The 22,000-nt window shown below is 37.8% G+C and overlaps 2 protein-coding genes across 5 annotated transcripts in view; one reads left to right on the top strand and one right to left on the bottom strand.

Moving 5' to 3' along the window:
* The window catches only part of LOC122676969 (Golgi pH regulator), a 48,067-nt gene extending 28,171 nt beyond the window's left edge, over positions 1 to 19,896 (top strand). The window contains exons 8-14 of one of the 2 annotated variants that reach the window (XM_043876615.1): positions 3,741 to 3,850; positions 5,764 to 5,852; positions 7,034 to 7,126; positions 14,889 to 14,984; positions 16,531 to 16,620; positions 19,049 to 19,114; positions 19,246 to 19,896. In XM_043876615.1, coding sequence (XP_043732550.1) covers positions 3,741 to 3,850; positions 5,764 to 5,852; positions 7,034 to 7,126; positions 14,889 to 14,984; positions 16,531 to 16,620; positions 19,049 to 19,114; positions 19,246 to 19,452 — 751 coding nt within the window. In that variant the 3' untranslated portion in view covers positions 19,453 to 19,896. Of the gene's footprint in view, positions 1 to 3,740; positions 3,851 to 5,763; positions 5,853 to 7,033; positions 7,127 to 14,888; positions 14,985 to 16,530; positions 16,621 to 19,048; positions 19,115 to 19,218 lie in introns of both variants that reach the window. The other variant, XM_043876616.1, reaches the window with a different exon arrangement.
* An 858-nt stretch (positions 19,897 to 20,754) lies between these two features.
* The window catches only part of PDZK1 (PDZ domain containing 1), a 53,368-nt gene continuing 52,122 nt past the window's right edge, over positions 20,755 to 22,000 (bottom strand). For all 3 annotated transcript variants that reach the window (XM_043876614.1, XM_043876613.1, XM_043876611.1), the window contains exon 9: positions 20,755 to 21,239. In XM_043876614.1, coding sequence (XP_043732549.1) covers positions 21,186 to 21,239 — 54 coding nt within the window. In that variant the 3' untranslated portion in view covers positions 20,755 to 21,185. The remainder of the gene's footprint in view (positions 21,240 to 22,000) is intronic.

Here is a 22,000-nt window from a genome sequence, read left to right as displayed (position 1 = left end):
ATATTGGAATGATAAAGAGGTCCAGATTCACCAACTAATTCTTATCTCCATTTCTATACATCTTCACTAGGGTACTGGAAGTAGATACACATGTGTATACATTTATTTACTTATATATGTTTTGTTAATATTCAAACTCGACAGTTTATTTTACATGAATGAATATGATTGTCGACTTTTAGAATACAGCAATAAGAGCAGTGTTGCTGCTGCTCTGCTCAGTCGCTTCAGTCGTGTCCGACTCTGTGCGACCCCATAGATGGCAGCCCACCAGGCTCCCCCGTCCTTGAGGTTCTCCAGGCAAGAACACTGGAGTGGGCTGCCATTTACTTCTCCAATGCATGAAAGTGAAAAGTGAAAGTGAAGTCGCTCAGTCGTGTCCAACTCTTAGCGACCCCATGGACTGTAGCATCCGTCCATGGGACTTTCTAGGCAAGAGTACTGGAGTGGGTTGCCATGTTATTCAGTATTAAAACATACTGTTTTATATAGAAACATACTGTTTGGATTCCCGGGATTATTCTCCCTTTTACTATATTTACTTTATTCATATAGAGCGATGAATATAAAGTCATGACCCACATCAAATGCAGATGTGCACTTATAAGCCATTTCATCAATAATCTTTCTTAGCAGTTGGCTCTGATCTATACATGAACCCCTATAGACCTTGTTAAGTCAGGATCTGGGATGGCTTGTGGTCCTGCAGCATGTCTTCATAATTTGAGTGGCTCTCAGAAGAATCAGCCTCCCAATTTGACCTAATTATTACAGTTCTTTACCTGGTGGAGCTAACAGTTCAAATACAGCTAGATAAACTGCTTGGTAGAACAAAAAAATAACAGTCCTCAGAAAAATAAAACAGATTCCAAAGTCACTGAAACATAATATCTACAAAGTCAAGTCTTCAGTCAAAGCTTGCTGGGCATACAAAGAAACAGAACTGTGCAACCCATATTCAAGATAAAAAGGAACTAATAGACACTTAACTCCAGGTGGGCGCAGATAACAGCTTTAACAAAGACTTGAAAACAGCTATTATAAATACATTTTAAAAAATGAAAGAATATACAATATTAATTAGTGAACAGAAAAGGAGTCTCAAAAGAGAAATAGAAACTATATTTTTAAAAAGAAGCAAAAGGAAATTCAAAAGCTGAAAACAACAGTAACTAAAATGAAAATTTTACTAGGTAGGCTTAGCAGAGTTAAGATAGCAGAAGAATTAATTAGTGAACTTGAAAGTAGGTCAATAGAAATTATTCAGTCTGAAGAATAGAGAAATAAAAGATGAAAGAAAAATGAATGAAAATCTCAGGATGAAGCACTATCAAGCAGTCCAACAGGTACCTGTAGTTGGAGTCCTCTAGGACTAAGAAGCAAAAAAAAGTACTTAAAGAAATAACGGCCAAAGGCCTCCCAAATTTGGTGGAAAACATTAATTTACAGATCTAAGAGGCTTAAGTCAAACACAAGTTTGACTAGTTTTATATAGTCAGATTGCTAAAAGGCAAATAAAAAATCTTGAAAGCATCAAGAGAAAAATGATGAATAGATATAGTTGTTTGTTGTTCAGTCACTGAGTCATGACCAACTCTTTGCAACCCCATAAACTGCAGCATGCCAGGCTTTCTTGTCCTTCGCTATCTCCTGGAGTTTGCTCAAACTCATGTCCATTGAGTCAGTGATGCCATCCAACCATCTCATCCTCTGTCACCCCCTTCTCCTGCCTTCAATCTTTCTCTGCATCAGGGTCTTTTCTAATGAGTCTGTTCTTCGCATCAGGTGGCCAAATTATTGGTGTTTCAGCTTCAGCATCAGTCCTTCCAATGAATATTCAGTACTGATTTCTTTTAGTATTGACTAGTTTGATCTTGCAGTTCAAGGGACCCTCAAGAGTCTTCTCCAGCACAGTTCAAAAGCATCAATTCTTTGATCCTCAACCTTCTTTCTGGTCCAATTCTCACATCTGTACATGACTGCTGGAAAAGCCATAACTTTGAATAACTTTGTCAGCAAAGTGATGTCTTTGCTTTTTAATATGCTGTCTAGGTTTGTCATAGCTTTCCTTCCAAAAAGCAAGCATCTTTTAGTTTCATGGCTGCAGTCACTGTCTGCAGTGATTTTGGAGCCCAGGAAAATAAAATCTGTCACTGTTTCCACTTTTCCCCCATCTGTTTGCCATGAAGTAATAAATCTAGGGGAACCATGAAGAAAGTAATACAACTTGGAAACTATATTCCATTCACTCAGTATCCAGGTAAAGGTCATTTTAACAGGAAACAGTTAAGTCAATGTGGCCAATACACTTAACATTCTTTTTTTTTTTTAATGCTTTTTAAAATTTTTTGTTTATTTTTAAGTTTTTATTTATTTATTTATTTTTGGTTGCACTGGGTCTTTGGTTGCTGTGCGTAGGCTTACTTTAGTTGCAGCAAGCAGGAGCCACTCTTTGTTGTGGTGCAAAGGCTTCTCATTGCAGTGACTTCTCTTGTGGAGCATGGGCTGGCTCTAGGGCACACGGGCTTTAGTAGTTGTGGCAAATGGATTTAGTTGCCCCGAGGCATATGAAATCTCCCCAGACCAGTGATCAAACCCATGTCCCCTGCATTGTCAAGCAGATTTTTAACCACTGGACCACCAGGGCAGTCTTCTTTATTGTATTATTTTAGCCAATGGCTTAATTTAGCCTACAGAAATACCATGTGGTATTTGGTACCATTTGTGTTGGTCCTAACCATGAACACCGGTGCTGCTTCTTTATCCTTACCGCTTCTATCTCTTGTCACCCTTTTGAGGTTAACGTTGAATTAAACTCTTCTTTAGTTCTACAAATCTACTTTTATTAAACTCGTCTTGTGTTTTTTTTTTTTTTAAGCCTGTAAGCCTTGGCCTGTTGTATCCTTCAAGTAACCATTAATGAACAAATGGTCTATTTTTCCTCACAAGGACCCTGTTCTTAATATCTGTGTGATAGGCTGGAACATGCCAGCAGCCACCACTGACGTGGTATGTCCTTCCATAAACTGATAGGAAGGACAAATGTCCCACTGATTTATTCAGTAGTAGGAAGAGATTAACATTAGAGAGAGAATGGTGCTTTAGAAGAGGCCAGGTTTGTGTGATTTTCTGATTTTTTTTTTCTTTTGTTAGCTTCTGAAAAGGAAGGAAAGAAACATTTATTGAGTTCCTACCCTGTACCTGATCCTTTATCTAGGCATGTTAGCTGTTATTTTATTTTGTTCTTAAATGATAATGGTAAAAAGTAAATATATTGTTTCATTGATCTTCATAATCATCTAGAGATGAGGACATGAAAACTCTAAAGCCTTACAGTTTCCAATGGCAGATCGAATCTTCAGATTTATTGCCAACTCCAATTCTGTGCTCCTTCACCTATTCCACATTCCTTCTGGGAGTGTATAGTTTTCCCTCCGTTGTAAGCAGTAGAAAAGTGGGACTCCAGAATTTATTCCTTTCCTGAACAGCTCAGCAAATGAAAGGAGCAGCTATGAGATGACAAGAATGGACTTTGAGGGTCCATGCTCCCTTGCTGAGGTTTTACATTTTCTTTTTTTAACAATAGGTCCTTGTTGGTTATCTATTTTAATTATAGCTGTGTGTCTATGTCCATCCCAAACTCCCTAACTATCCCTTTCCCCCATCCTTACCACCACCATTCCCCACCCCTGGCAACCATAAGTTCATTCTCTAAGTCTTTACATTTTCTTTTATTTCAGGATGGCAATGACACGGAGGACTATGTTCCAGAAGGGGGAGGTGCATAACAAACCATCAGGATTCTGGGGGATGATAAAGAGCGTTACCACTTCAGCACCAGGAAGTGAAAGTATCCTTTATCCATTGGCTTGTTTCTTTTTCTCAACTGTGAACCAAAGGCAGAAGAAAAATTAGTGTTGGGACAGAGACATTCTCTTCTAAGATACCTGACTGCATCAGAGTTCAGCTGGTCAGGACTGGGCTTAGGAAAAAGAAAGCCATAGATAATCCTAAAATAATAAAACCATTGTCTTTGAGCTGAAGGGATCCAAACAAGTCAGTCTTTCCATTTTACAGATGAGAAAATAGACCCAGAGAAGTTAAGTCACACAGTGACTTGTGGCAAATGTAAGACCAGAACTGTGGTCTCCTTAGTTCTTTCCACTACACTATTATATTTCACAACTTCAAAAAACCACCACAAAACAGTGGCTCCCTAAAATGACTGGTTTGTATATGGATTGTAAGGGCCCATTTCTAAAGTCAGTTTTAGAAACAAATTTTAAGCAGCTTTTTATCTCCAGTAACTTTTTGGTTTAAAGAATCAAGGAGATTGTGTTAATAAATTTGTCTTGGCCCGGGTGGTTGCAGTGTTAAACTAATTCCCAAATTGAGTAACCACATCTCTTTGTGGCTGCCATGCTGTCAAGCCAAAATTTGGTGTGAGAGACTAGAGGTGAGATAGCTTATGCGTATTCCTCCCTTCTCTGGCCTGAGGAAGAACAAATTTCCTTTTGCCTCAGTTGAAGGAAAAGAATGTAACCTGTTCTTGCTATAAATTATGATATACCTTTCTGGTGTGAAATGCAGGTAGGAATTAGAACAAACAAAATGGGATGACCACAGGAGAGAGGGGGGAAAAAAGGTGACTTTAAATTTATTTAAACATTAATTTCATGTCTCCTATTTCCAAACAGTGTGCTAAACTGGTGAGCAGAAGATAGCCTCTCTCCTCAAGGAACTTAGTGCCTAATCATGAGGGAGCCAGACATGTAACTGAGCCATGTATTCAGTGGCCTGAACTGTGCCAATAGCAGCCACTACTGAGGAGGGAGCTGGAGGGCACTTGCTGATTTGGGTAATAGTGGGAAAAGTCACAGAGAGGAGGGAGGATTTGGATTAAAACCAATTAAACTTCTGTTTTAGAAAGGGCTATCTTTACTATTTTTATGACTTAAAAATTCATAAAAGCCAAACTTTAGGTTTAAGCTATCTCAGCAACACTAAACCAAGTCAAAAAAGTATCAGGATTATTGAACCTCTCTGAGTCCTTTCCTAAATGGAGAGGATAATCACACAGCCTCACTGAGTTCTTAGAAGGTGGCATAGAGTAATGGAAAGAGCAGACCTTGGAGTAAGGCAGCTCTGACTTTGCTTCCACGCCTATTAGCTGTGTGACTTTGAGCAAGATATTTGACTCTCTGAGCTTTACTTTCCTTATCTGCAAAATGGATAATGACACCTATCCCATGGGATTGTTGTGAATGATAGAAGATAAGATCTGTAAAGAACTGAAGAAGGTAATGTCTATAAATCCCAGCCTGTATTAGAACACAGTAAATATTAGATCCCTTTTCCTAACATCATATTTATTCAAGATAATGCAAGAGAAAACTTTGCTGTATATTGTAGGTGTTTTTCTTACTATGTAACCTTTTGAGATTTCAAAAATGACATTTGACTTAAGCTAACTAGATAAAGCAAAAATAAACAGAAGTACCTACCTGAGCCACTCTCAAGCTAGTGTAAAACTGAGTGGTAGGTGTTTGGTGGTGGTGCTGTTAATGGTAAAGCTTTTATACACCTGTGTCTGAGATTGGAAAAATAGTTCTGAAATAGTACTGCTGGCTATTGAAGCAGGAAATTGAAAATATGGGCAGTTCCTAGGACCTGCTATAGAAGAAACCAAAAGCATGTGCTTTCTTCATTGCTATTCCTTGAAACTTCTGTGTGATTTAAACCTTGATGCCCATTTTGTGCCAGATCTTACTCTTATTCAACAGGAAGTGGATGCTTTGGAAGAACTAAGCAGGCAACTTTTTCTGGAAACAGCTGATCTATATGCTACCAAGGTACAGAGCAAGGAAGCTGCAGTATGGTTTTTACCAATGTTGATTGAAGAGAGAGCAAGACTAAATAAGCTTTGTAGCATCCTCTATGGCCAAGCCATGTAAGAGGCACCTCAGTAGCTTCAGTATCAGTCATGAAGCACTGATACCTGGACTCTTTGTGACATTACTCCTACCAGTAGCAAAACCCTTAATGGAACACTCTCAAAAATGGAAATTACTGGAATAGTCAGAAGAAGCTTTTAATCATCTAGGAAGGTTGCACACATCACTTCCTACTAATGGCCAAGATCAAGAGGCTGGCTCCTATGGTAGCTCTTGTGATTGTTTTTTATTCTCTTGCAAGTTAGTAATATTGGAAGAGCAGTAAGACATCCATCTGCTGTGGTCTATTGTTATTGTTAGTCCCCAAGTTATGTCTGACTCTTTTGTGATCCCATAGACTATAGACCGCCAGGCTCCTCTGTCCATGGGATTTCCCGGGGAAGAATACTGGACTGGATTGCCGTTTCCTTCTCCAGGGTATCTTCCTGACCCAGAGATCAAACCCAAGTCTCTTGCACTGGCAGGTGGATTCTGGGCCACTGTGGAAGCCCCTGCTGTGGTCTAGCTCTATTTTAAAGGAGCCAGATTAAGAAGGAACCTAACTACAAGAAGAAACTTTCCTATGTACACCTAAAATGCAATATAATTTAAACATGCAAAATCTATTATTTAAGGTTGTTCAGACTATTTTAATCCTTTTTGAGGATCACTTCACAGGAATAGCTGTATAGGATAGAGAGAAACATAGGCTTTGGAGGCAGGTAGACCTGAGCCTAACTTCCCTTACTCACTAGCTGTGTGTCCTTAAGCAAGTTATTTAACCTTTCCAAGCCTTCATTTTCTCATCTGTAAAATTAAAAAGGACATATCTCATAAGAGTTGTTATGAAGATTAAAGTAGATACTGCATGTAAGATGTTTATCCTAATTTTTGGTTTAAAGTAATCATTCAATAAATTTTCCCACTACTACTATTATTGTTATTTTAATATTATTATCATGTGTTATTTTAATATTACTATCATATTAAGGTTTTAATCCTTAGCCTGAACAGTGATTCATAGAGGCAGAAATATTTTTGTAGAATGTAAATATACATTTTGCCAGGACTAACCGTGTTTTATGTTTATTCTCCCTCAGGAGAGAATAGAATACTCCAAAACTTTCAAAGGGAAATACTTTAATTTTCTGGGTTACTTCTTCTCTATTTACTGTGTTTGGAAAATTTTCATGGTAAGTATATTTTTTTAATTGTTAGGGTTTAGATGATTTTCTCTAGTAATGGCAGAGAGAAAATTGGGTTTGGTTGAGGCCGTGAACTAAGTTCCAAATCCAACTGCATCAACAGAGCATGTCATCTTTCACATATCTGAGCCTCTTCCCCCTCTTCTTTTTAGGTTACCTAGAAACGGGAGGTTGCATTTTTCTTCTGTCAGAAATCATTAGTAAGTTCTTAGGTTGTGAAATATATGAAGTGCCTATAGAGGTTTCCTGTTTTACACCTTACTCTTCATATTACCCATGAGTACATGACTATATTAACACTACTCCAACCTTCAGCTCAGAACAGAAACCACCTGTCCTTTTTAATAATCTGTATATACCCAAAAAAGTAAATTCTAAAACACATTCCTACAGATAAATTCATCTTCTGTGCTTCCAGCTCTTACTCTTTTGTGGCTTGCCCTCCCACTCTATTCTTTATGTGCATTTTATGCAGTGCTTTATTTGTCTTTACTTGTGACCCATCTGCAGGTATTAATGGATTTCAGTGTGATTATAAAAAAGGCTGATTTGACTTTCTGGTTTGATGACTTTCCCACTGAGGCTGTGCTTGCACAAAGAGGAGCTTTGTCAGCTTGTTAGTTAATTTTGATCAGTGTAGATGAATGGAGGATTCTAGATTTAACAGATTTAAATGTTATAAAAAATTGATGTTAATACCCATTCACATGACATTTTAAAATCTTGACTTCTTCAGCAGGAGAGGATAAATGAAGATAGTGTGTTCAGTTATCAAGTATTCATATTATTAAGCTACTAAAGGTTTCCCTGAGATGCAGCCTTTAGGAGAGTGTAACATTTTTTAACAGCTTTATTGAGATGTGGTTGACGTTCAACAAACTGTACATATTTAACATATACAATTTGGTAAGTTTTGATACATGCGTATACCTGTGCAATGGCCATCACCCAATCAACATAGAGAACATATCCATCCATCACTTGTGAATGTTTCCTCAGGCCCCTTTGTCTCTCTATACTTTGTAGTATTCCACTGTATGGATGCACCACAATTTGTTTTATCTGTTCACCTGCTGATCAATATTTGTTTGTTTCCCATTTGGGAATATTACAAATAAAATGGCTGTGAATATTTGTCTACAAGTCTGTGTTTGGACATGTGTTCTCTTTTCTCTTGGGAGAAAGCATTTGCGTGTAGAATGGCTGGATCATATGGCAGACATATGGTTAACTTTTGAAGAAATGGCCAAACTTTTCCAAAGAGGTTGTACCATTTTACATTCCTACCTGCAGTATTTGGGAGTTTCAATTATTCCACATCCTTGCTAAGGCTATGTAGTCAGTCTTTTAAATCTTAGATGTTTTAATAGCTAGGAGGTGGTACTAAATCATTTTAATTTGCATTTTCCTAATGCCTAATGATGTTGAACAACTTTTATGTGCTTTTTTGCCACCTGTGTATCCTCTCTGGTGATGTATCTATTCAGATTTTTTGCCAGTTTTTTAATTGTGCTCAGTCGTTCAGTTATGTCTGACTCTTTGCAGTCCCATGGACTGTAGACCGCCAGGATCCTCTGTCCATAGAATTTTCCAGGCAAGAATACTGGAGTGGGGTGCCATTTCCTCCTCCAGGGGATCTTCCCAACCCAGTGATCGAACCCACATCTCTGACATCTCCTGCTTTGGCAGGCAGATTCTTTACCATTGGGCCACCTGGGAAGCCCATTTTTTAAATAGGTTGATTGTTTTCTTTTTGTTGGGCTTGAGAGTTTTTCAGTATATTCTGGTAACCTTTTATCAAATATGTGATTTTAAAATATTTTCTCCCATCAGTGACTTGGCTTTTCATTCTGTTAGTATCCTTCAAAAATCAGAAGGTCTTAATTTCAATGATGTCCAATCTATTCTTTTTTTATTATAGATTATGCTTTTGTGTTGTATCTAAGAAATCTTTGTCTAACCTGGGGTCACAAAGATTTTTTTTCATGTTTTCTTAATATGAAAAATATAAAATAGAAATTTTATAGTTTTAGGTTTTACATTTAGGTCTGTGAGCCATCTTAAGTTAAATTTCTAATATGATATTGGAGTATAAATCCAAGTTCACTTTTTTCACATAGATATCCAGGTGTTCTAGCACCATTCATTGAAAAGAGTATCCTTTCTCCATTGAGGCAATTTTGCAATTTTGTCAAAAACGAATTGACCTTATGTATATGGGTCTGTTTCTGTTCTCTTTTTTCTATTGAGATTTATGTGTATCTTATATATTTACTTCTGCCAGTACCACACTGTCTTGATCAATATGTCTTCCAATCGATGAACATGGTACAACTCTTCATCTATTTAGATTTTCTTAGTTTTTCTCAGCAGTGTTTTATAGTTTTTGGTGTACAGATCTTTCTCATCTTTCATCAGATTTATCTAAGTATTTGATTTTTAGATGCTATTATAAATGACAGTGTTTTTATAATTTTCATTTTCAAGTGTTAATAGTATATAGATATACAACTGATTCTTGTATATTGATCTTGTATTCTGTTACCTTGCTAAACTCTCTTATTGTTTCTAGAAGCTTTTTATAAATTTCATAGGATTTCCTACATAGACAATTTCATCCTATCTTTTCTTCCTCTTCAAGCCTTACTGCACTGACCAAATCCTCCAGTAACAGAATTAAGTAAAGCAGTCACCCTGCTCTTGTTCCTGATCTTAGGGGGAAAGCATCCAGTCTTACACCATTAAGTATGGTGTTAGCTATTGGTTTTTCCTAGGTGCCCTTTATCAGATTGAGGAATTTTCTTTTATTGATAGTTTCTTAAGTGTTTTTAATCGTGAAAGCATGTTTGATTTTGTTACTTCTGCATCTATGGAGATGATCATATGGTTTTTCTTTTTTAGTCTGCTAATACAGTAAAATTAATTTTTGAACATTAAACTGAACTCACATTCCTGGAGTAACCTTACTTGGCCAAGTGTATTATCCTTTTAATGTTTTGTTAGATTTAATTTACTAATGTTTTGTTAAAGAGTTTTTGCATCTATGTTTATGAAGAATTTCAGAGTATAGTTTTCTTGTTAATGTCTTTGGTTTAGGTGTCTAACCTTAAAGAATAAGTTGAGAAGTATTTCTTTCTCTTCCAATTAGTAGAAGGGTTTGCATGGAATATTAATATATTAATAAATTAATGAATGTGATATATAATTAAATTCTATAATTGAATGTTAATATATAAACATATTAACAACTTTATTAAATGGAGTCATGTGATGTGATCTTTTGTGGTTGGCTTCCTAACATAATGTTTTCAAGGTTTATCTATATTGTAGCCTCTATCAATAAATACTTCATTCCTTTTTATGACTGAATAATATTTGTTCCATTATATGGATATGCCACATTAAATTATCCGCTCATTAGTTGGTGAACATTTGAGTTGTTTTATTGTGACATTCTGGCCGCTGTAAATAATGCTGTTGAGCATTCATGTTTGTTTGTTTTGTGGGCTGTGCTGGGTCCTCACTGCTGTGCAGGCTTTTCTCTAGTTGCCGCGAGCAGGGGCTACTCTGCTGTTGCAGTGCAGTCTCTCGTTGTGCTGGCTTCCCTTGTTGCAGAGCACAGGCTCGGGGATGTGTGGACTCAGGAGTTGCAGCACGTGGACTTAGCTGCTCTGTGACATTTGGGACCTTCCTGGACTAGGGATCAAAGCTGTGTTTCCTGCGTTGGCAGGTGGATTCTTTACCTCTAAGCCATCAGGGAAACCCCATGTAGAAGTTTTTATGTGGACATGTGTTTCATTTCTCTTAGGTATATATCTGTAGAAGTAGAATTGCTGGGTTATATGCTTACTATATGTTTAACCTTCTAATAAACTGCCTAACTACCAGGCTGTTTTCCAAAGCATCTGCACCATTTATATTCCTGCCAGCAATGTGTGACGGTTGCAATTTCTCCACATCCTCTCCAATACTTATTATCTATCTTTTTAATTATAGTCATTTTGTTGTTGCTTAGTCGCTGAGTCATTTCCAACTCTTTGCAACCCCATGAACTGCAGCACGCCAGGCTTGCCTATCCTTCACTATCTCCGGTGTTGGCTCAAACTCATGTCCACTGAGTTGATGATGCCATCCAACCATCTTATCCTCTGTTGCCCATTTCTCTTCCTACCCTCAGCCTTTCCCAGCATAAGGGTCTTTTCCAGTAAGTGAGCTCCTCACATCAGATGGCCAGAGTATTGGAACTTCAACTTCAGCATCATTATCCCAATAAATATTTAGGGTTTATTTCCTTTAGGATTAGTTTGGTTTGATCTCCTTGCAGTCCAAGGGACTCCCAAGAGTCTTCTCCAACACCACAATTCAAAAGCATCAATTCTTCAGTGCCCAGCCTTCTTTATGGTCCAGCTCTCACATCCATACATGACTACTGGAAAAACCATAGCTTTGACTAGATGGACCTTTGTCAGCAAAATAATGTCTCTGTTTTTTAATACTCTGTCTAGGTTTGTCATAGCTTTTCTTCCAAGGAGCAAGCGTCTTTGAATTTCATGGCAGCAGTCACTGTCTACAGTGATTTTAGAGTCCCCAAAAATAAAGTCTGTCAACTGTTTCCATTGTTTCCCATCTATTTGCCATAAAGTAATGGGACCAGATGCCATCCATGATCTCAGTTTTTTGAATGCTGAGTTTTAAGCCAGCTTTTTCACTGTCCTCTTTCACCTTCATCAAGAGGGTCTTTAGTTCCTCTTTGCTTTCTGCCATAAGGGTGGTGTCATCTGCATATCTGAGGTTATTGATATTTCTCCCAGCAATCTTGATTCCAGCTTGTACTTCCTCAAGCCCAGCGTTTCTCATGATGTACTCTGCATATAAGTTAAATAAGCAGGGTGACAATACACAGCCTTGACATACTCCTTTCCCAATTTGGAACCAGTTTGTTGTTCCATGTCCAGTTATAACTGTTGCTTTTTGACCTACATACAGGTTTCTCCTTACAGGAGGCAGGTCAGGTAGTCTGGTATTCCCATCTCTTTAAGAATTTTCTAGTTTCTTGTGATCCATACAGTCAAAGGTTTTAGCATGATCAATGAAGTCGATGTTTTTCTGGAATTCCCTTGCTTTTTCTATGATCCAATAGATGTTAGCAATTTGATCTCTGATTCTTCTGACTTTTCTAACCCCAGCTTGTACATCTGGAATTTCTTGGTTCATGTACTATTGAAACCTAGCTTGAAGGATTTTGAGCATTACCTTGCTAGCATATGAAATGAGTGCAACTGTGCAGTAGTTTGAACATTCTTTAGCATTGCCTTTCTTTGGGATTGTAATGAAACTGACCTTTTTCAGTCCTGTGGCCACTGCTGAGTTTTCCAAATTTGCTGGCATATTGAATGCAGCACTTTAACAGCATTATCTTTTAAGATTTGAAATAACTCAGCTGAAATTCCATCACACCCACTAGCTTTGTAGTGATGCTTCCTAAGGCCCACTTGACTTCGTACTCCAGGATGTCTGGCTCTAGGTAAGTGACCACACCATAGTGGTTATCCAGGTCATTAATATCTTTCTTGTATAGTTCTTCTGTGTATTCTTGCTACCTTTTCTTAATATCTTCTACTTCTCTTAGGTCCATACCATTTCTGTCCTTTATCGTGCCCATCTTTGCATGAAATGTCCCCTTGGTGTCTCTGATTTTCTTGAAGAGATCTCTAGTCTTTCCCATTCTGTTGTTTTCCTCTGTTTCTTTGCATTGTTCACTTAAGAAGGCTTTCTTATCTCTCCTTGCTATTCTTTGGAACTCTGCCTTCAATTGGGTATATCTTTCAATATTTTGGTGGATGTGAATTGATATCTCTCATTCTTTTTTTTCCTGATCAATCTAGATAGAAGTTTATCGATTTTATTGAACTTTTCAAAGAACTAGCATCTGGGTTAATTGATTTTCTCTATTTTTCTGGTTTCTACTTCATTGATTTCTGCTCTTATCTTTATTTTCTTCTGCTGCTCTTTTGGGTATCTTTTTCTGATTTCTTAAAGAGGAAGCTAAGATCACTGACTTGAAACTTTTTTTAAATATAGGCATTTTAATGCTACAAATTTCTTAGTAAGCACTATTTTATTTGTATCTCACACATGCAACTTTTTTGATATGTTTATTTTCATCCGGTTCAAAATACTTTCTGATTTACTTTTTGATTTTTTCTTTGACTCATCAGTTATTTAGAAGTATGTTATAAAATATTGGGCATCTTCTGAATATCTTTCTGTAACTACTTTCTAATTTAATTTCATGTGGTCTGAGAACATATTTTGTATGATTTGAATCTTTTTAAGTCTATTGAGGCTTGTTTTCTGGCCCAGAATATGGTCAACCATGGTTAATTAAGTTCTTTGTGCACTTGAATGGAAAGTGTATTCTACTCTGTTTGGGTGGAATAGCCTACAGGTCTCACTTAGGTCAAGTTGATTGATAATATTGTTAAGTTTTTCTATATTCTTACTGCTTTTCTGACTGCTTAATTATTGAGAGAGGGGTATTGAAATTTCCCCTATTGTGGATTTGCCTATTTCTTTTTTTAATTATATCATTTTTTTTCCTTCATGTATGTCATGTAGGGTCACTATGTACCCCTTGATGAAATGATTCTTTTATCATTATGAAATGACCCTTTTAGTCTCTGGCAACATTATTTTGCTATGAAATCTACTTTGTCTGATATTAATATAGACATTCCAGCTTTCTTTTGATTATCATTAGCATAATATATCTTTTTACATGCTTTTAGTTTTAACCTATTTGTATCTTTATATTTAAAGTGGGCTTCTTGTAAACAACTTGCTTTTATATCTAATCTAATGGTCTCTGCCATTTATTTGTCATATTTGGACCAGGAGTCAGCCATCTGCAGCCCCTAGGCCAAATCCAGCCACCACCTGCTTTTATTTAAAAAGTTTGATTGGAACACAGCCAAGTCCATTTATCTACACAGTCATATGACCATGGCAGAGTTTGCCAACCTCTGGTTTAGACCATTTATATATTTTTTAAACTTTTTATTTTGTATTGGAGTATAGCCAGTTAATAAACAATGTTGTGATAATTTCAGGTGAGCAGCAAAGAGACTCAGCCATACATATACATGTGTCCATTCTCTCCAAACTCCCCTTCCATCCAGGCCACATAACACTGAGTTCCATGTGCTATACAGTAGTAAACCATTTATATTCAATGTGTTATTGTTATGGTTGAGCAACAGTGTTGCTGTATGTTTTTATTTGTCTTGTGTTATTTTTTCCTTTTTCTTCTTTTGGATTAATCGATTATTTTTCATAATTCCATTTGATCTTTGTTGTCTCGTCGGCTATAATAACTCTCCTTGTTGTTTTAGTGATTGCTATTAGAGCTTTCAGAAAATAACCATAGGGAATGACCCTGGAATCCCTTGATTCTCTGACCTTGTGTTTTACCAGAATGTTACCTTTCTGGATCCTGATAAATTGAGGTGTGTATGTCATAGCCTTATCCCCCTTTACACTCTACAGAAAAGAAAGATAGGGTAGATACGGACTTTTGTTTGCCGATGTATGAATAGCCAAAATAGATTTCTTATGTATGATTTAGACTGAAAGTAGAATTGCATTTTTAGGAATATCCACCTATAGGAAACACTTGGTGATTCATTATTTTGAATCATTTTTTGAAACTGATTTTTGAGATACTCTAATGTAAAGGTCTGTGTCTCTGTAGGCAACCATCAATATCGTTTTTGACCGAGTTGGGAAAACTGATCCAGTCACAAGAGGCATTGAAATCACTGTGAATTATCTGGGGATCCAATTTGATGTAAGAGATGTATCAAAATCTTTGTTTATGTTAAGATTCTATGTCCTTACTCTAGGTACTTGTTTCTGCTTTCATTCTTCTGTTTTGGCATATTCACATGGCAGATTCGTAAAGGGCCTAAAACCATAACTAATGACTGGCAATTATTATTTTCATGGGTAGTAATCATTTCTACAGTTCCTTCTCTTCTTAGTCACAGCTACCACTCTCCAGCTTCTCCCTACCAAAATATTCAAATACTTCTGTCTGTGATACTTGATGATATCTTCAAACATATAACTCACCTTTGATTCCTCTGGTAGAAAATTAACTACTAATTAGTGTTTTTGTGTTAGAACTAAAATGATTTCTGCTATAAAAAATTATCTGTATAATTCATATGGGCTTTGAGCTAAAAATGGTTAACTGTCCCCTGTGCACAAATTTTTTTTTAATCTTCTTTCTACCTGTTTTATAATTGGGACAGTCTTGTCCCAATTTGAGTTTAATGTCTTTTTTTGTAGAATAGTGCATTTTCCAGGTATTTATATGGCCGGTGATTCCAGCTGGTTGGCACTTTGGTGATAAAACCAGTGTCACATTCTTAGTCCTTATGAGTGCCGTTTAGTTGTTCTATGATCCTGGCCGTAGTTTGCATGATACCCTCAGCTGGACGTGCCCCCGGTAGCTGGATAAAATGAAAATACACCAGAGCAAATTGAGCTCCAGTCCTTGAGAAACAATTCAAGGCACACATTTCTTAGACGATAAATCAACAGTGTATCCTTTTTCATGTGAAGGAGCATGGTTTCTTTCCTTCAACTAGTATATAAATTATGTGGTAAAGCATGCTTCACTCATATTTTATATGTATTTTTCTTTTAAAATTTTTTTACTGGGGTGAATTTTTAGAAATGCCGTTCCTTGTTAGTGCTTTTCTAGGGCTAGTTGCTGTGTATATATATGTGTTCCATCTGTAACTCATCTACACACCACTCCACATTTCATAAATCTGAATAACATCTCTCAGATGTTGGCAATACAGCTCCCCTCTGATGCTTTTTGGCCTTGAATCAAACACAGGGTATCACAGCTGCCTCTCACTCTGAAGCAATCCAAGAGACGGAAAAGGTATCATCCTGTGATTCAAATAAAGGTCAACTACTTCCTAGACCATAGCTGAGAATGTCTACATACTCTTTTATTATTTAAGTTTTGGGTGATCAGAGAACTGTCATTCACAAATATTAAACATTATCAGGCTGCTATTTAGTTTCTTTTTAATTCGTGCTTTTTACTTGAAGCTATGTTATTTGCTTTGTGTTTCTTCTGATTTATTAGTATTATTTTCATCACTTCACTGCATTTGCTATCTTCTGTCCTTAAGTTTTAGGTCTGCTAGTTAAGATACCCACTGAAGTCTTTGTATACATGTTTTTATTGCCACTTACTTACTAATGAAGTTCCCTCTCACAGTCGCTTAAGTGATAATAATGTATCATCTTAGCTTTCCCATCTCTCTGAACAGAGATTTAACAAATACTTTTTTGTCCTCTTGTCTTGACAGGTGAAGTTCTGGTCCCAACACATTTCCTTCATTCTGGTTGGAATAATCATAGTCACATCTATCAGAGGACTGCTGATCACTCTTACCAAGGTAGGTTGTATCACAGAGTTGAAAAGTACTTAATTACATGTGGCACTGTGAGATAACTTTACCTAATTAAGATTTCTGCCTTCTGAGATCTTAAACAACAACTACAAATTTGTAAAAGACATGCCACAGAATAAAAGAAAAAGTTGGACTAGCACATAAATTGATGATAATGTATTTACGTCATACACCAGGCAGATAAGTACAGTTACCAAAGGTCATAGGATGAGATCACAGTGCGTTTCATTCACTGATGTGTCACCAGCATCTAGAACAGAAACTGGTGCAGGTAGACACTGAGCAGCAGACAGTTGGAATGAATAAAGGAGGTGGTATTTGAGGGGAGACTAATAACTGGGAGAGTCACTTGTAAAGAGAATATGGAAGCAGGAGAAGCTGAGTGTTGGGCTGTTTTCTGATCAACATAGGAAGGTTTCATGGAACTGAAAGGTAAATTCTCTGGTAGAAGAGGTGGGATTTCAAAATCCAAGAGCTGTTGAAATGAAAGGAGCAAAGAGATTGGAAGGGGGAAAGGGCTCTGCAAGCATTCAGCACAATTTTAGGAAGAGCTCAAGAACCCAGAAACAATTACAGGGGCTTGGAGTGGTCTGGTGTAATTTGCTTTAATGTTATATAATGATGCTAAAATCATATGTATCACATGGTTTCTGGTAAGTAGGAATCTTTTCACATTATAATACTTAAAACCACCAACTTAACCCATATCAGTTCAGTTCAGTTGCTAATTCGTGCCTGACTCATTACAACCCCATGGACTGCAGCACACCAGGCTTCCCTGTCTTTTACTATCTCCTGGAGTTTGCTCAGATTCATGTCCATTGAGTCAGTGATGTCATCCAACCATCTCGTTCTCTGTCGCCCCCTTCTCCTGCCCTCAGTCTTCCCCAGCATCAGGGTCTTCTCTAATGAGTCGGCTCTTCGCATCAAGTGGCCAAGGTATCAGAGCTTCAGTTTCAGCATCGGTCCTTCCAGTGAATATTCAGGAATGATTTTGTTTAGGATTGACTGGTTTGATCTCCTTGCAGTCCAAGGGACTCTCAAGAGTCTTCTCCAACACCACAGTTCAAAAGCATCAATTCTTCAGTGCTCAGCTTTCTTTATGGTCCCACTCTCACATCCATATATCACTATTGGAAAAACCATAGCTTTGACTAGATGAACCTTTTTTGGCAAAGTAATGTCTCTGCTTTTTAATATGCTGTCTAGGTTGGTCATAACTTTTCTTCCTAGGAAGAAGCGTCTTTTAATTTCATGGCTGCAGTCACTCTCTGCAGTGATTTTGGATCTTATTTCCGTTGTTTCCCCATCTATTTGCCATGAAGTGATGGGACTGGATGCCATGGCCTTAGTTTTTTGAATGTTGAGTTTTAAGCCAGTTTTTTCACTCTCCTCTTCCACTTTCATCAAGAGGCTCTTTAGTTCCTCTTTCTGCCGTAAGGATTGTGTCATCTGCATATCTGAGGTGATTGATACTTCTCCCGGCAGTCTTGATTCCAGCTTGTGTTTCATCCAGCCCAGCGTTTCTCATGATGTCCTCTGCATATAAGTTAAATAAGCAGGGTGACAATATACAGCCTTGACGTACTCCTTTCCCGATTTGGAGCCAGTCTCTTTTTCCATATTTGGTTGTAACTGTTGCTTCTTGACCTGCATATAGATTTCTTAGGAGGCAGGTAGTGTTCTGGTATTCCCATCTCTTGAAGAATTTTCTACAGTTTGGTGTGATCCACACAGTCAAAGGCTTTGGTGTAGCCAATAAATCAGATGTTTTTCTGGAACTCTCTTGCTTTTTCTATGATCCGACAGATGTTGGCCATTTGATCTCTGGTTCCTCTGTGTTTTCTAAATCCAGCTTGAACATTTGGAAGTTCTTGGTTCACATACTGTTGAAGCCTCACTTGGAGAATTTTGAGCACTACTTTGCTGGCATGTGAGATGAGTACAACTGTGCAGTAGTCTGAGCATCCTTTGGTATTGCCTTTCTTTGGGATTGGAATGATAACTGACCTTTTCCAGTCCTGTGGCAACTGCTGAGTTTTCCAAATTTGCTGGCATATTGAGTGCAGCACTTTAATAGCATCATCTTTTAGAATTTAAAATAGCTTAACTGGAATTCCATCACCTCCACTAGCTTTGTTCATAGTGATGCTTCCTTCAAAGCATCACTAGTAGTGATGCTACTAATTTGTAGTGATATTTTCCCATACTTACCCATATGGGAAAACTATAAGTGGATCCTTTTGGGGCAGCCTGTTTAAATGTCTTATTTATAGCCTTAATCTTATGAACGGTTCTATACAAGATGGTGGCATGGAAAAAACACTTTTATTTACATGCTAACTATACTAAATGTTTTTGACACAGGAATCTAGAAGTACTGTATAATCATCTCTCCTCCCTTTCTTGACAGTTCTTTTATGCCATCTCCAGCAGTAAGTCCTCCAATGTCATTGTCCTGCTATTAGCACAGATAATGGTAAGTTTAATGAACTAGCTTTATGTCTAGAGCCATAAAATACCAGAAATGTTTCATACTTTTTAATATTTTAACAATTTCCTTTGTCTGTCACTGCATTCAAGCCCCTTCTGGATTCATTTGACCTATAGGGCATGTACTTCGTCTCATCTGTGCTGCTGATCCGAATGAGCATGCCTCTGGAGTACCGCACCATCATCACCGAAGTTCTTGGAGAGCTGCAATTCAACTTCTATCACCGTTGGTTTGATGTCATCTTCCTGGTCAGTGCTCTCTCCAGCATACTCTTCCTCTATCTGGCCCACAAACAGGCACCAGAGAAGCATATGGCACCTTGAACTCATGCCTATTACAGACTGCTACAGGCCAGTGGTGTCAGAATTTGGATATAAGAGGGAAAAACTGGAGGGGCCAGGGCCTAACATTTTTAAAACAACACAGTGCTGTGGTAGCATATTCTACCTGCAGCTTACGCCTTCGTCCTCAGATGACACTGTAATCATGAGTAGCTTCAGTTTCTCGTTTATATGAGAGAGAGAAGTAACTCAAGCTAGCACTCAACCAAGAGTACCCTGTTTGGTTTGAGGCTGGTGGAGTATGCCAGGTGGTGGGGCTAAAAGGAGCCAAGAAACTAAAGGGAGAAAATACACTGGAACTCTGGGGTAAGAGAAATGTAAGGTAGCTGCTTAAACACATGAGATTCTGTTTAATCAAGGATCCCATGGAGGAGGTTATGACTTTCCCTTGAGATTGACTATCATTAAAAGCAGAGATTGTTAACACTTGGGCCTTACTGTCATTCTATCAGGGATAGCTTGGTATCATGCTTGTGTGATCTAAGTCAGCATCCCAGCCCTCCTCCCCATCCCCTTCCCCCTTCAAATAACCAAAAGTTCATCTATGCTGGGGAAGGAGTGGTATGCAACTGAAATAGAGTGTATCAAGAGAGACTGCAGAGTATGACATTATTCTTGATTTCCTTTCAACTTATTTCAATCCCTGGGTTGGGAAGATCCCCTGGAGAAGGGAAAGGCTACCCACTCCAGTATTCTGGCCTGGAGAATTCCACAGACTGTATAGTCCATAGGGTCACAAAGAGTCGGACACGACTGAGCAACTTTCACTTTCACTTTAAACTAGTAATATTTAAGAGTGAATTACTCTAAAGTCACTGGTGATATTTCATTTTTTCTTTTCATCTGACATTTGTGGGGTTGTGGGGTAAAACAATGAATAACTTAACTGGAATAGGTCACTTTCCTATCCTAGGACTCAGTCTTCATCTGTAATAGGAAGCTTTTGGAAAATTTGTAGGACACTCAGAAATGCAATTTAAGGAAATCTTGAATTTTATTACCAGGAAGTCTCTCTTTGTTACTGAGATCTTATTCTGAGTTTTGTTGTGTTGGGGGTGTCTAGAGGCAAAATGAAGGTTAAAACATAAAAAGTTTACCAGAAACAAAAGCACCATTAAGGTTCTATCAGCCAACAGGGAAAATTCAAGCATACTCAAAAGGCATTTTTTTTTTTTTTTTTGGCATGTGGGATCTTAGTTCCCTGACCAGGGATTGAACCTGTGCCCTCGGCGTTGGGAGCACCGAGTTCTAACCACCTGACTACCAGGGATGTCCCTCAAAAGGCATTTTTAATGGCATTTATTTCAGCAACAACAACATTCTTACAATAGCATGGTTTTAATAGGCTTATCTGCTCAGATACCTTAATTAGCAGTTCTCACATATACAGATTTATGAATCATCTTTGGTGCCCTGGGAACCTATAGAAGAAATAACATCAAACAGAGAAGAGCAGTTAAGTTGAAGGTTGAAAGAGATCTCATGAAAAGCATCTGGCTCATATATTAACTTTTCCTAAGTTGGCCATAAATAAGCTTTCTGCAGTAGCCACCCCTGAGACAGATGACAGCAGAAGACAATCACATGTGATGAACTGGTTTCCAAGGAGTTCTTCTCTAACAAAGACAGTAAACGGATGTCAGCTCATTCCTTGGGAAAGGATTCCTATTAAATACCCAGAAACAGCTGTCAGCCAAAGCCAGTGCTTGTTCTCTTCACATCTGTGTGTCTTCAGAATTGGAAGAAGAATGAGAGGCTGTACTGTGGGCCTGTGCAAAAGAAAACAGAGATGTGTAAGTGAGAAGAGTGTGAACTTAAGGAGATGGATGGTCTGTTTTAGATTTGCACCTCTTGAGTCAGGAAGAAGAGTCACTCACTAGAAGCTTGGTGACCAGAATTCTGCACTTGGCTTCATTTCCAGCTTGCTGTTCGACCCTGACACATTCCTTTTAATATCTATATATACATATTTCTTTTCTATAAACTAGCATAGTACTATAATTGACTTTCTATAGAGTTCTTATAGAATTTTTTTAAAGACATCTAGAATACTTTCTTTGTGAAACAATATAGGAAACAAGGTCAATGGCAACATGTATGCTATGATCTGCATGTTTGTATCTCCCCAAAGTGCAGAGGTTGAAATCCTGTTTCCCAAGGTGATGAGGAGGTGATTAGGTCAGGAGGGCGAGCTCTCATGACTCAGATTAGGCCTTTATAAGTGGCCTCCCAGAATTCCTTAGCTCCTTCTACCATATGAAGGCAAGCCAGAAGTCAGCAGTCTGCAACCCGGAAGAGGGCCTTCACTAGACCCTGAATCTGCCAGTGCCGTGATCTTGGGGTTCTGAGCCTCCACGACTGTGAGAAATAAATGTTTGTTGTATATAAGCCACCAAGTCTATGGTATGTTGTTTAGCAGCCCAAACAGACTAAGACAGCTTATATTCATTAAAAATGAGTATTTGCTTTTTAGATTACCAATCTGCAGAAATAATGTAATGAAAAAAATGTAAAACTTTTATTTAGAGTC

The sequence above is a fragment of the Cervus elaphus genome, chromosome 20, assembly GCF_910594005.1.
Source record: "Cervus elaphus chromosome 20, mCerEla1.1, whole genome shotgun sequence".
Lineage (NCBI taxonomy): Eukaryota > Metazoa > Chordata > Mammalia > Artiodactyla > Cervidae > Cervus > Cervus elaphus.
The sequence above is the reverse complement of the archived record's forward strand: the minus strand, read 5'-3'. Positions and strand labels throughout refer to the sequence as shown.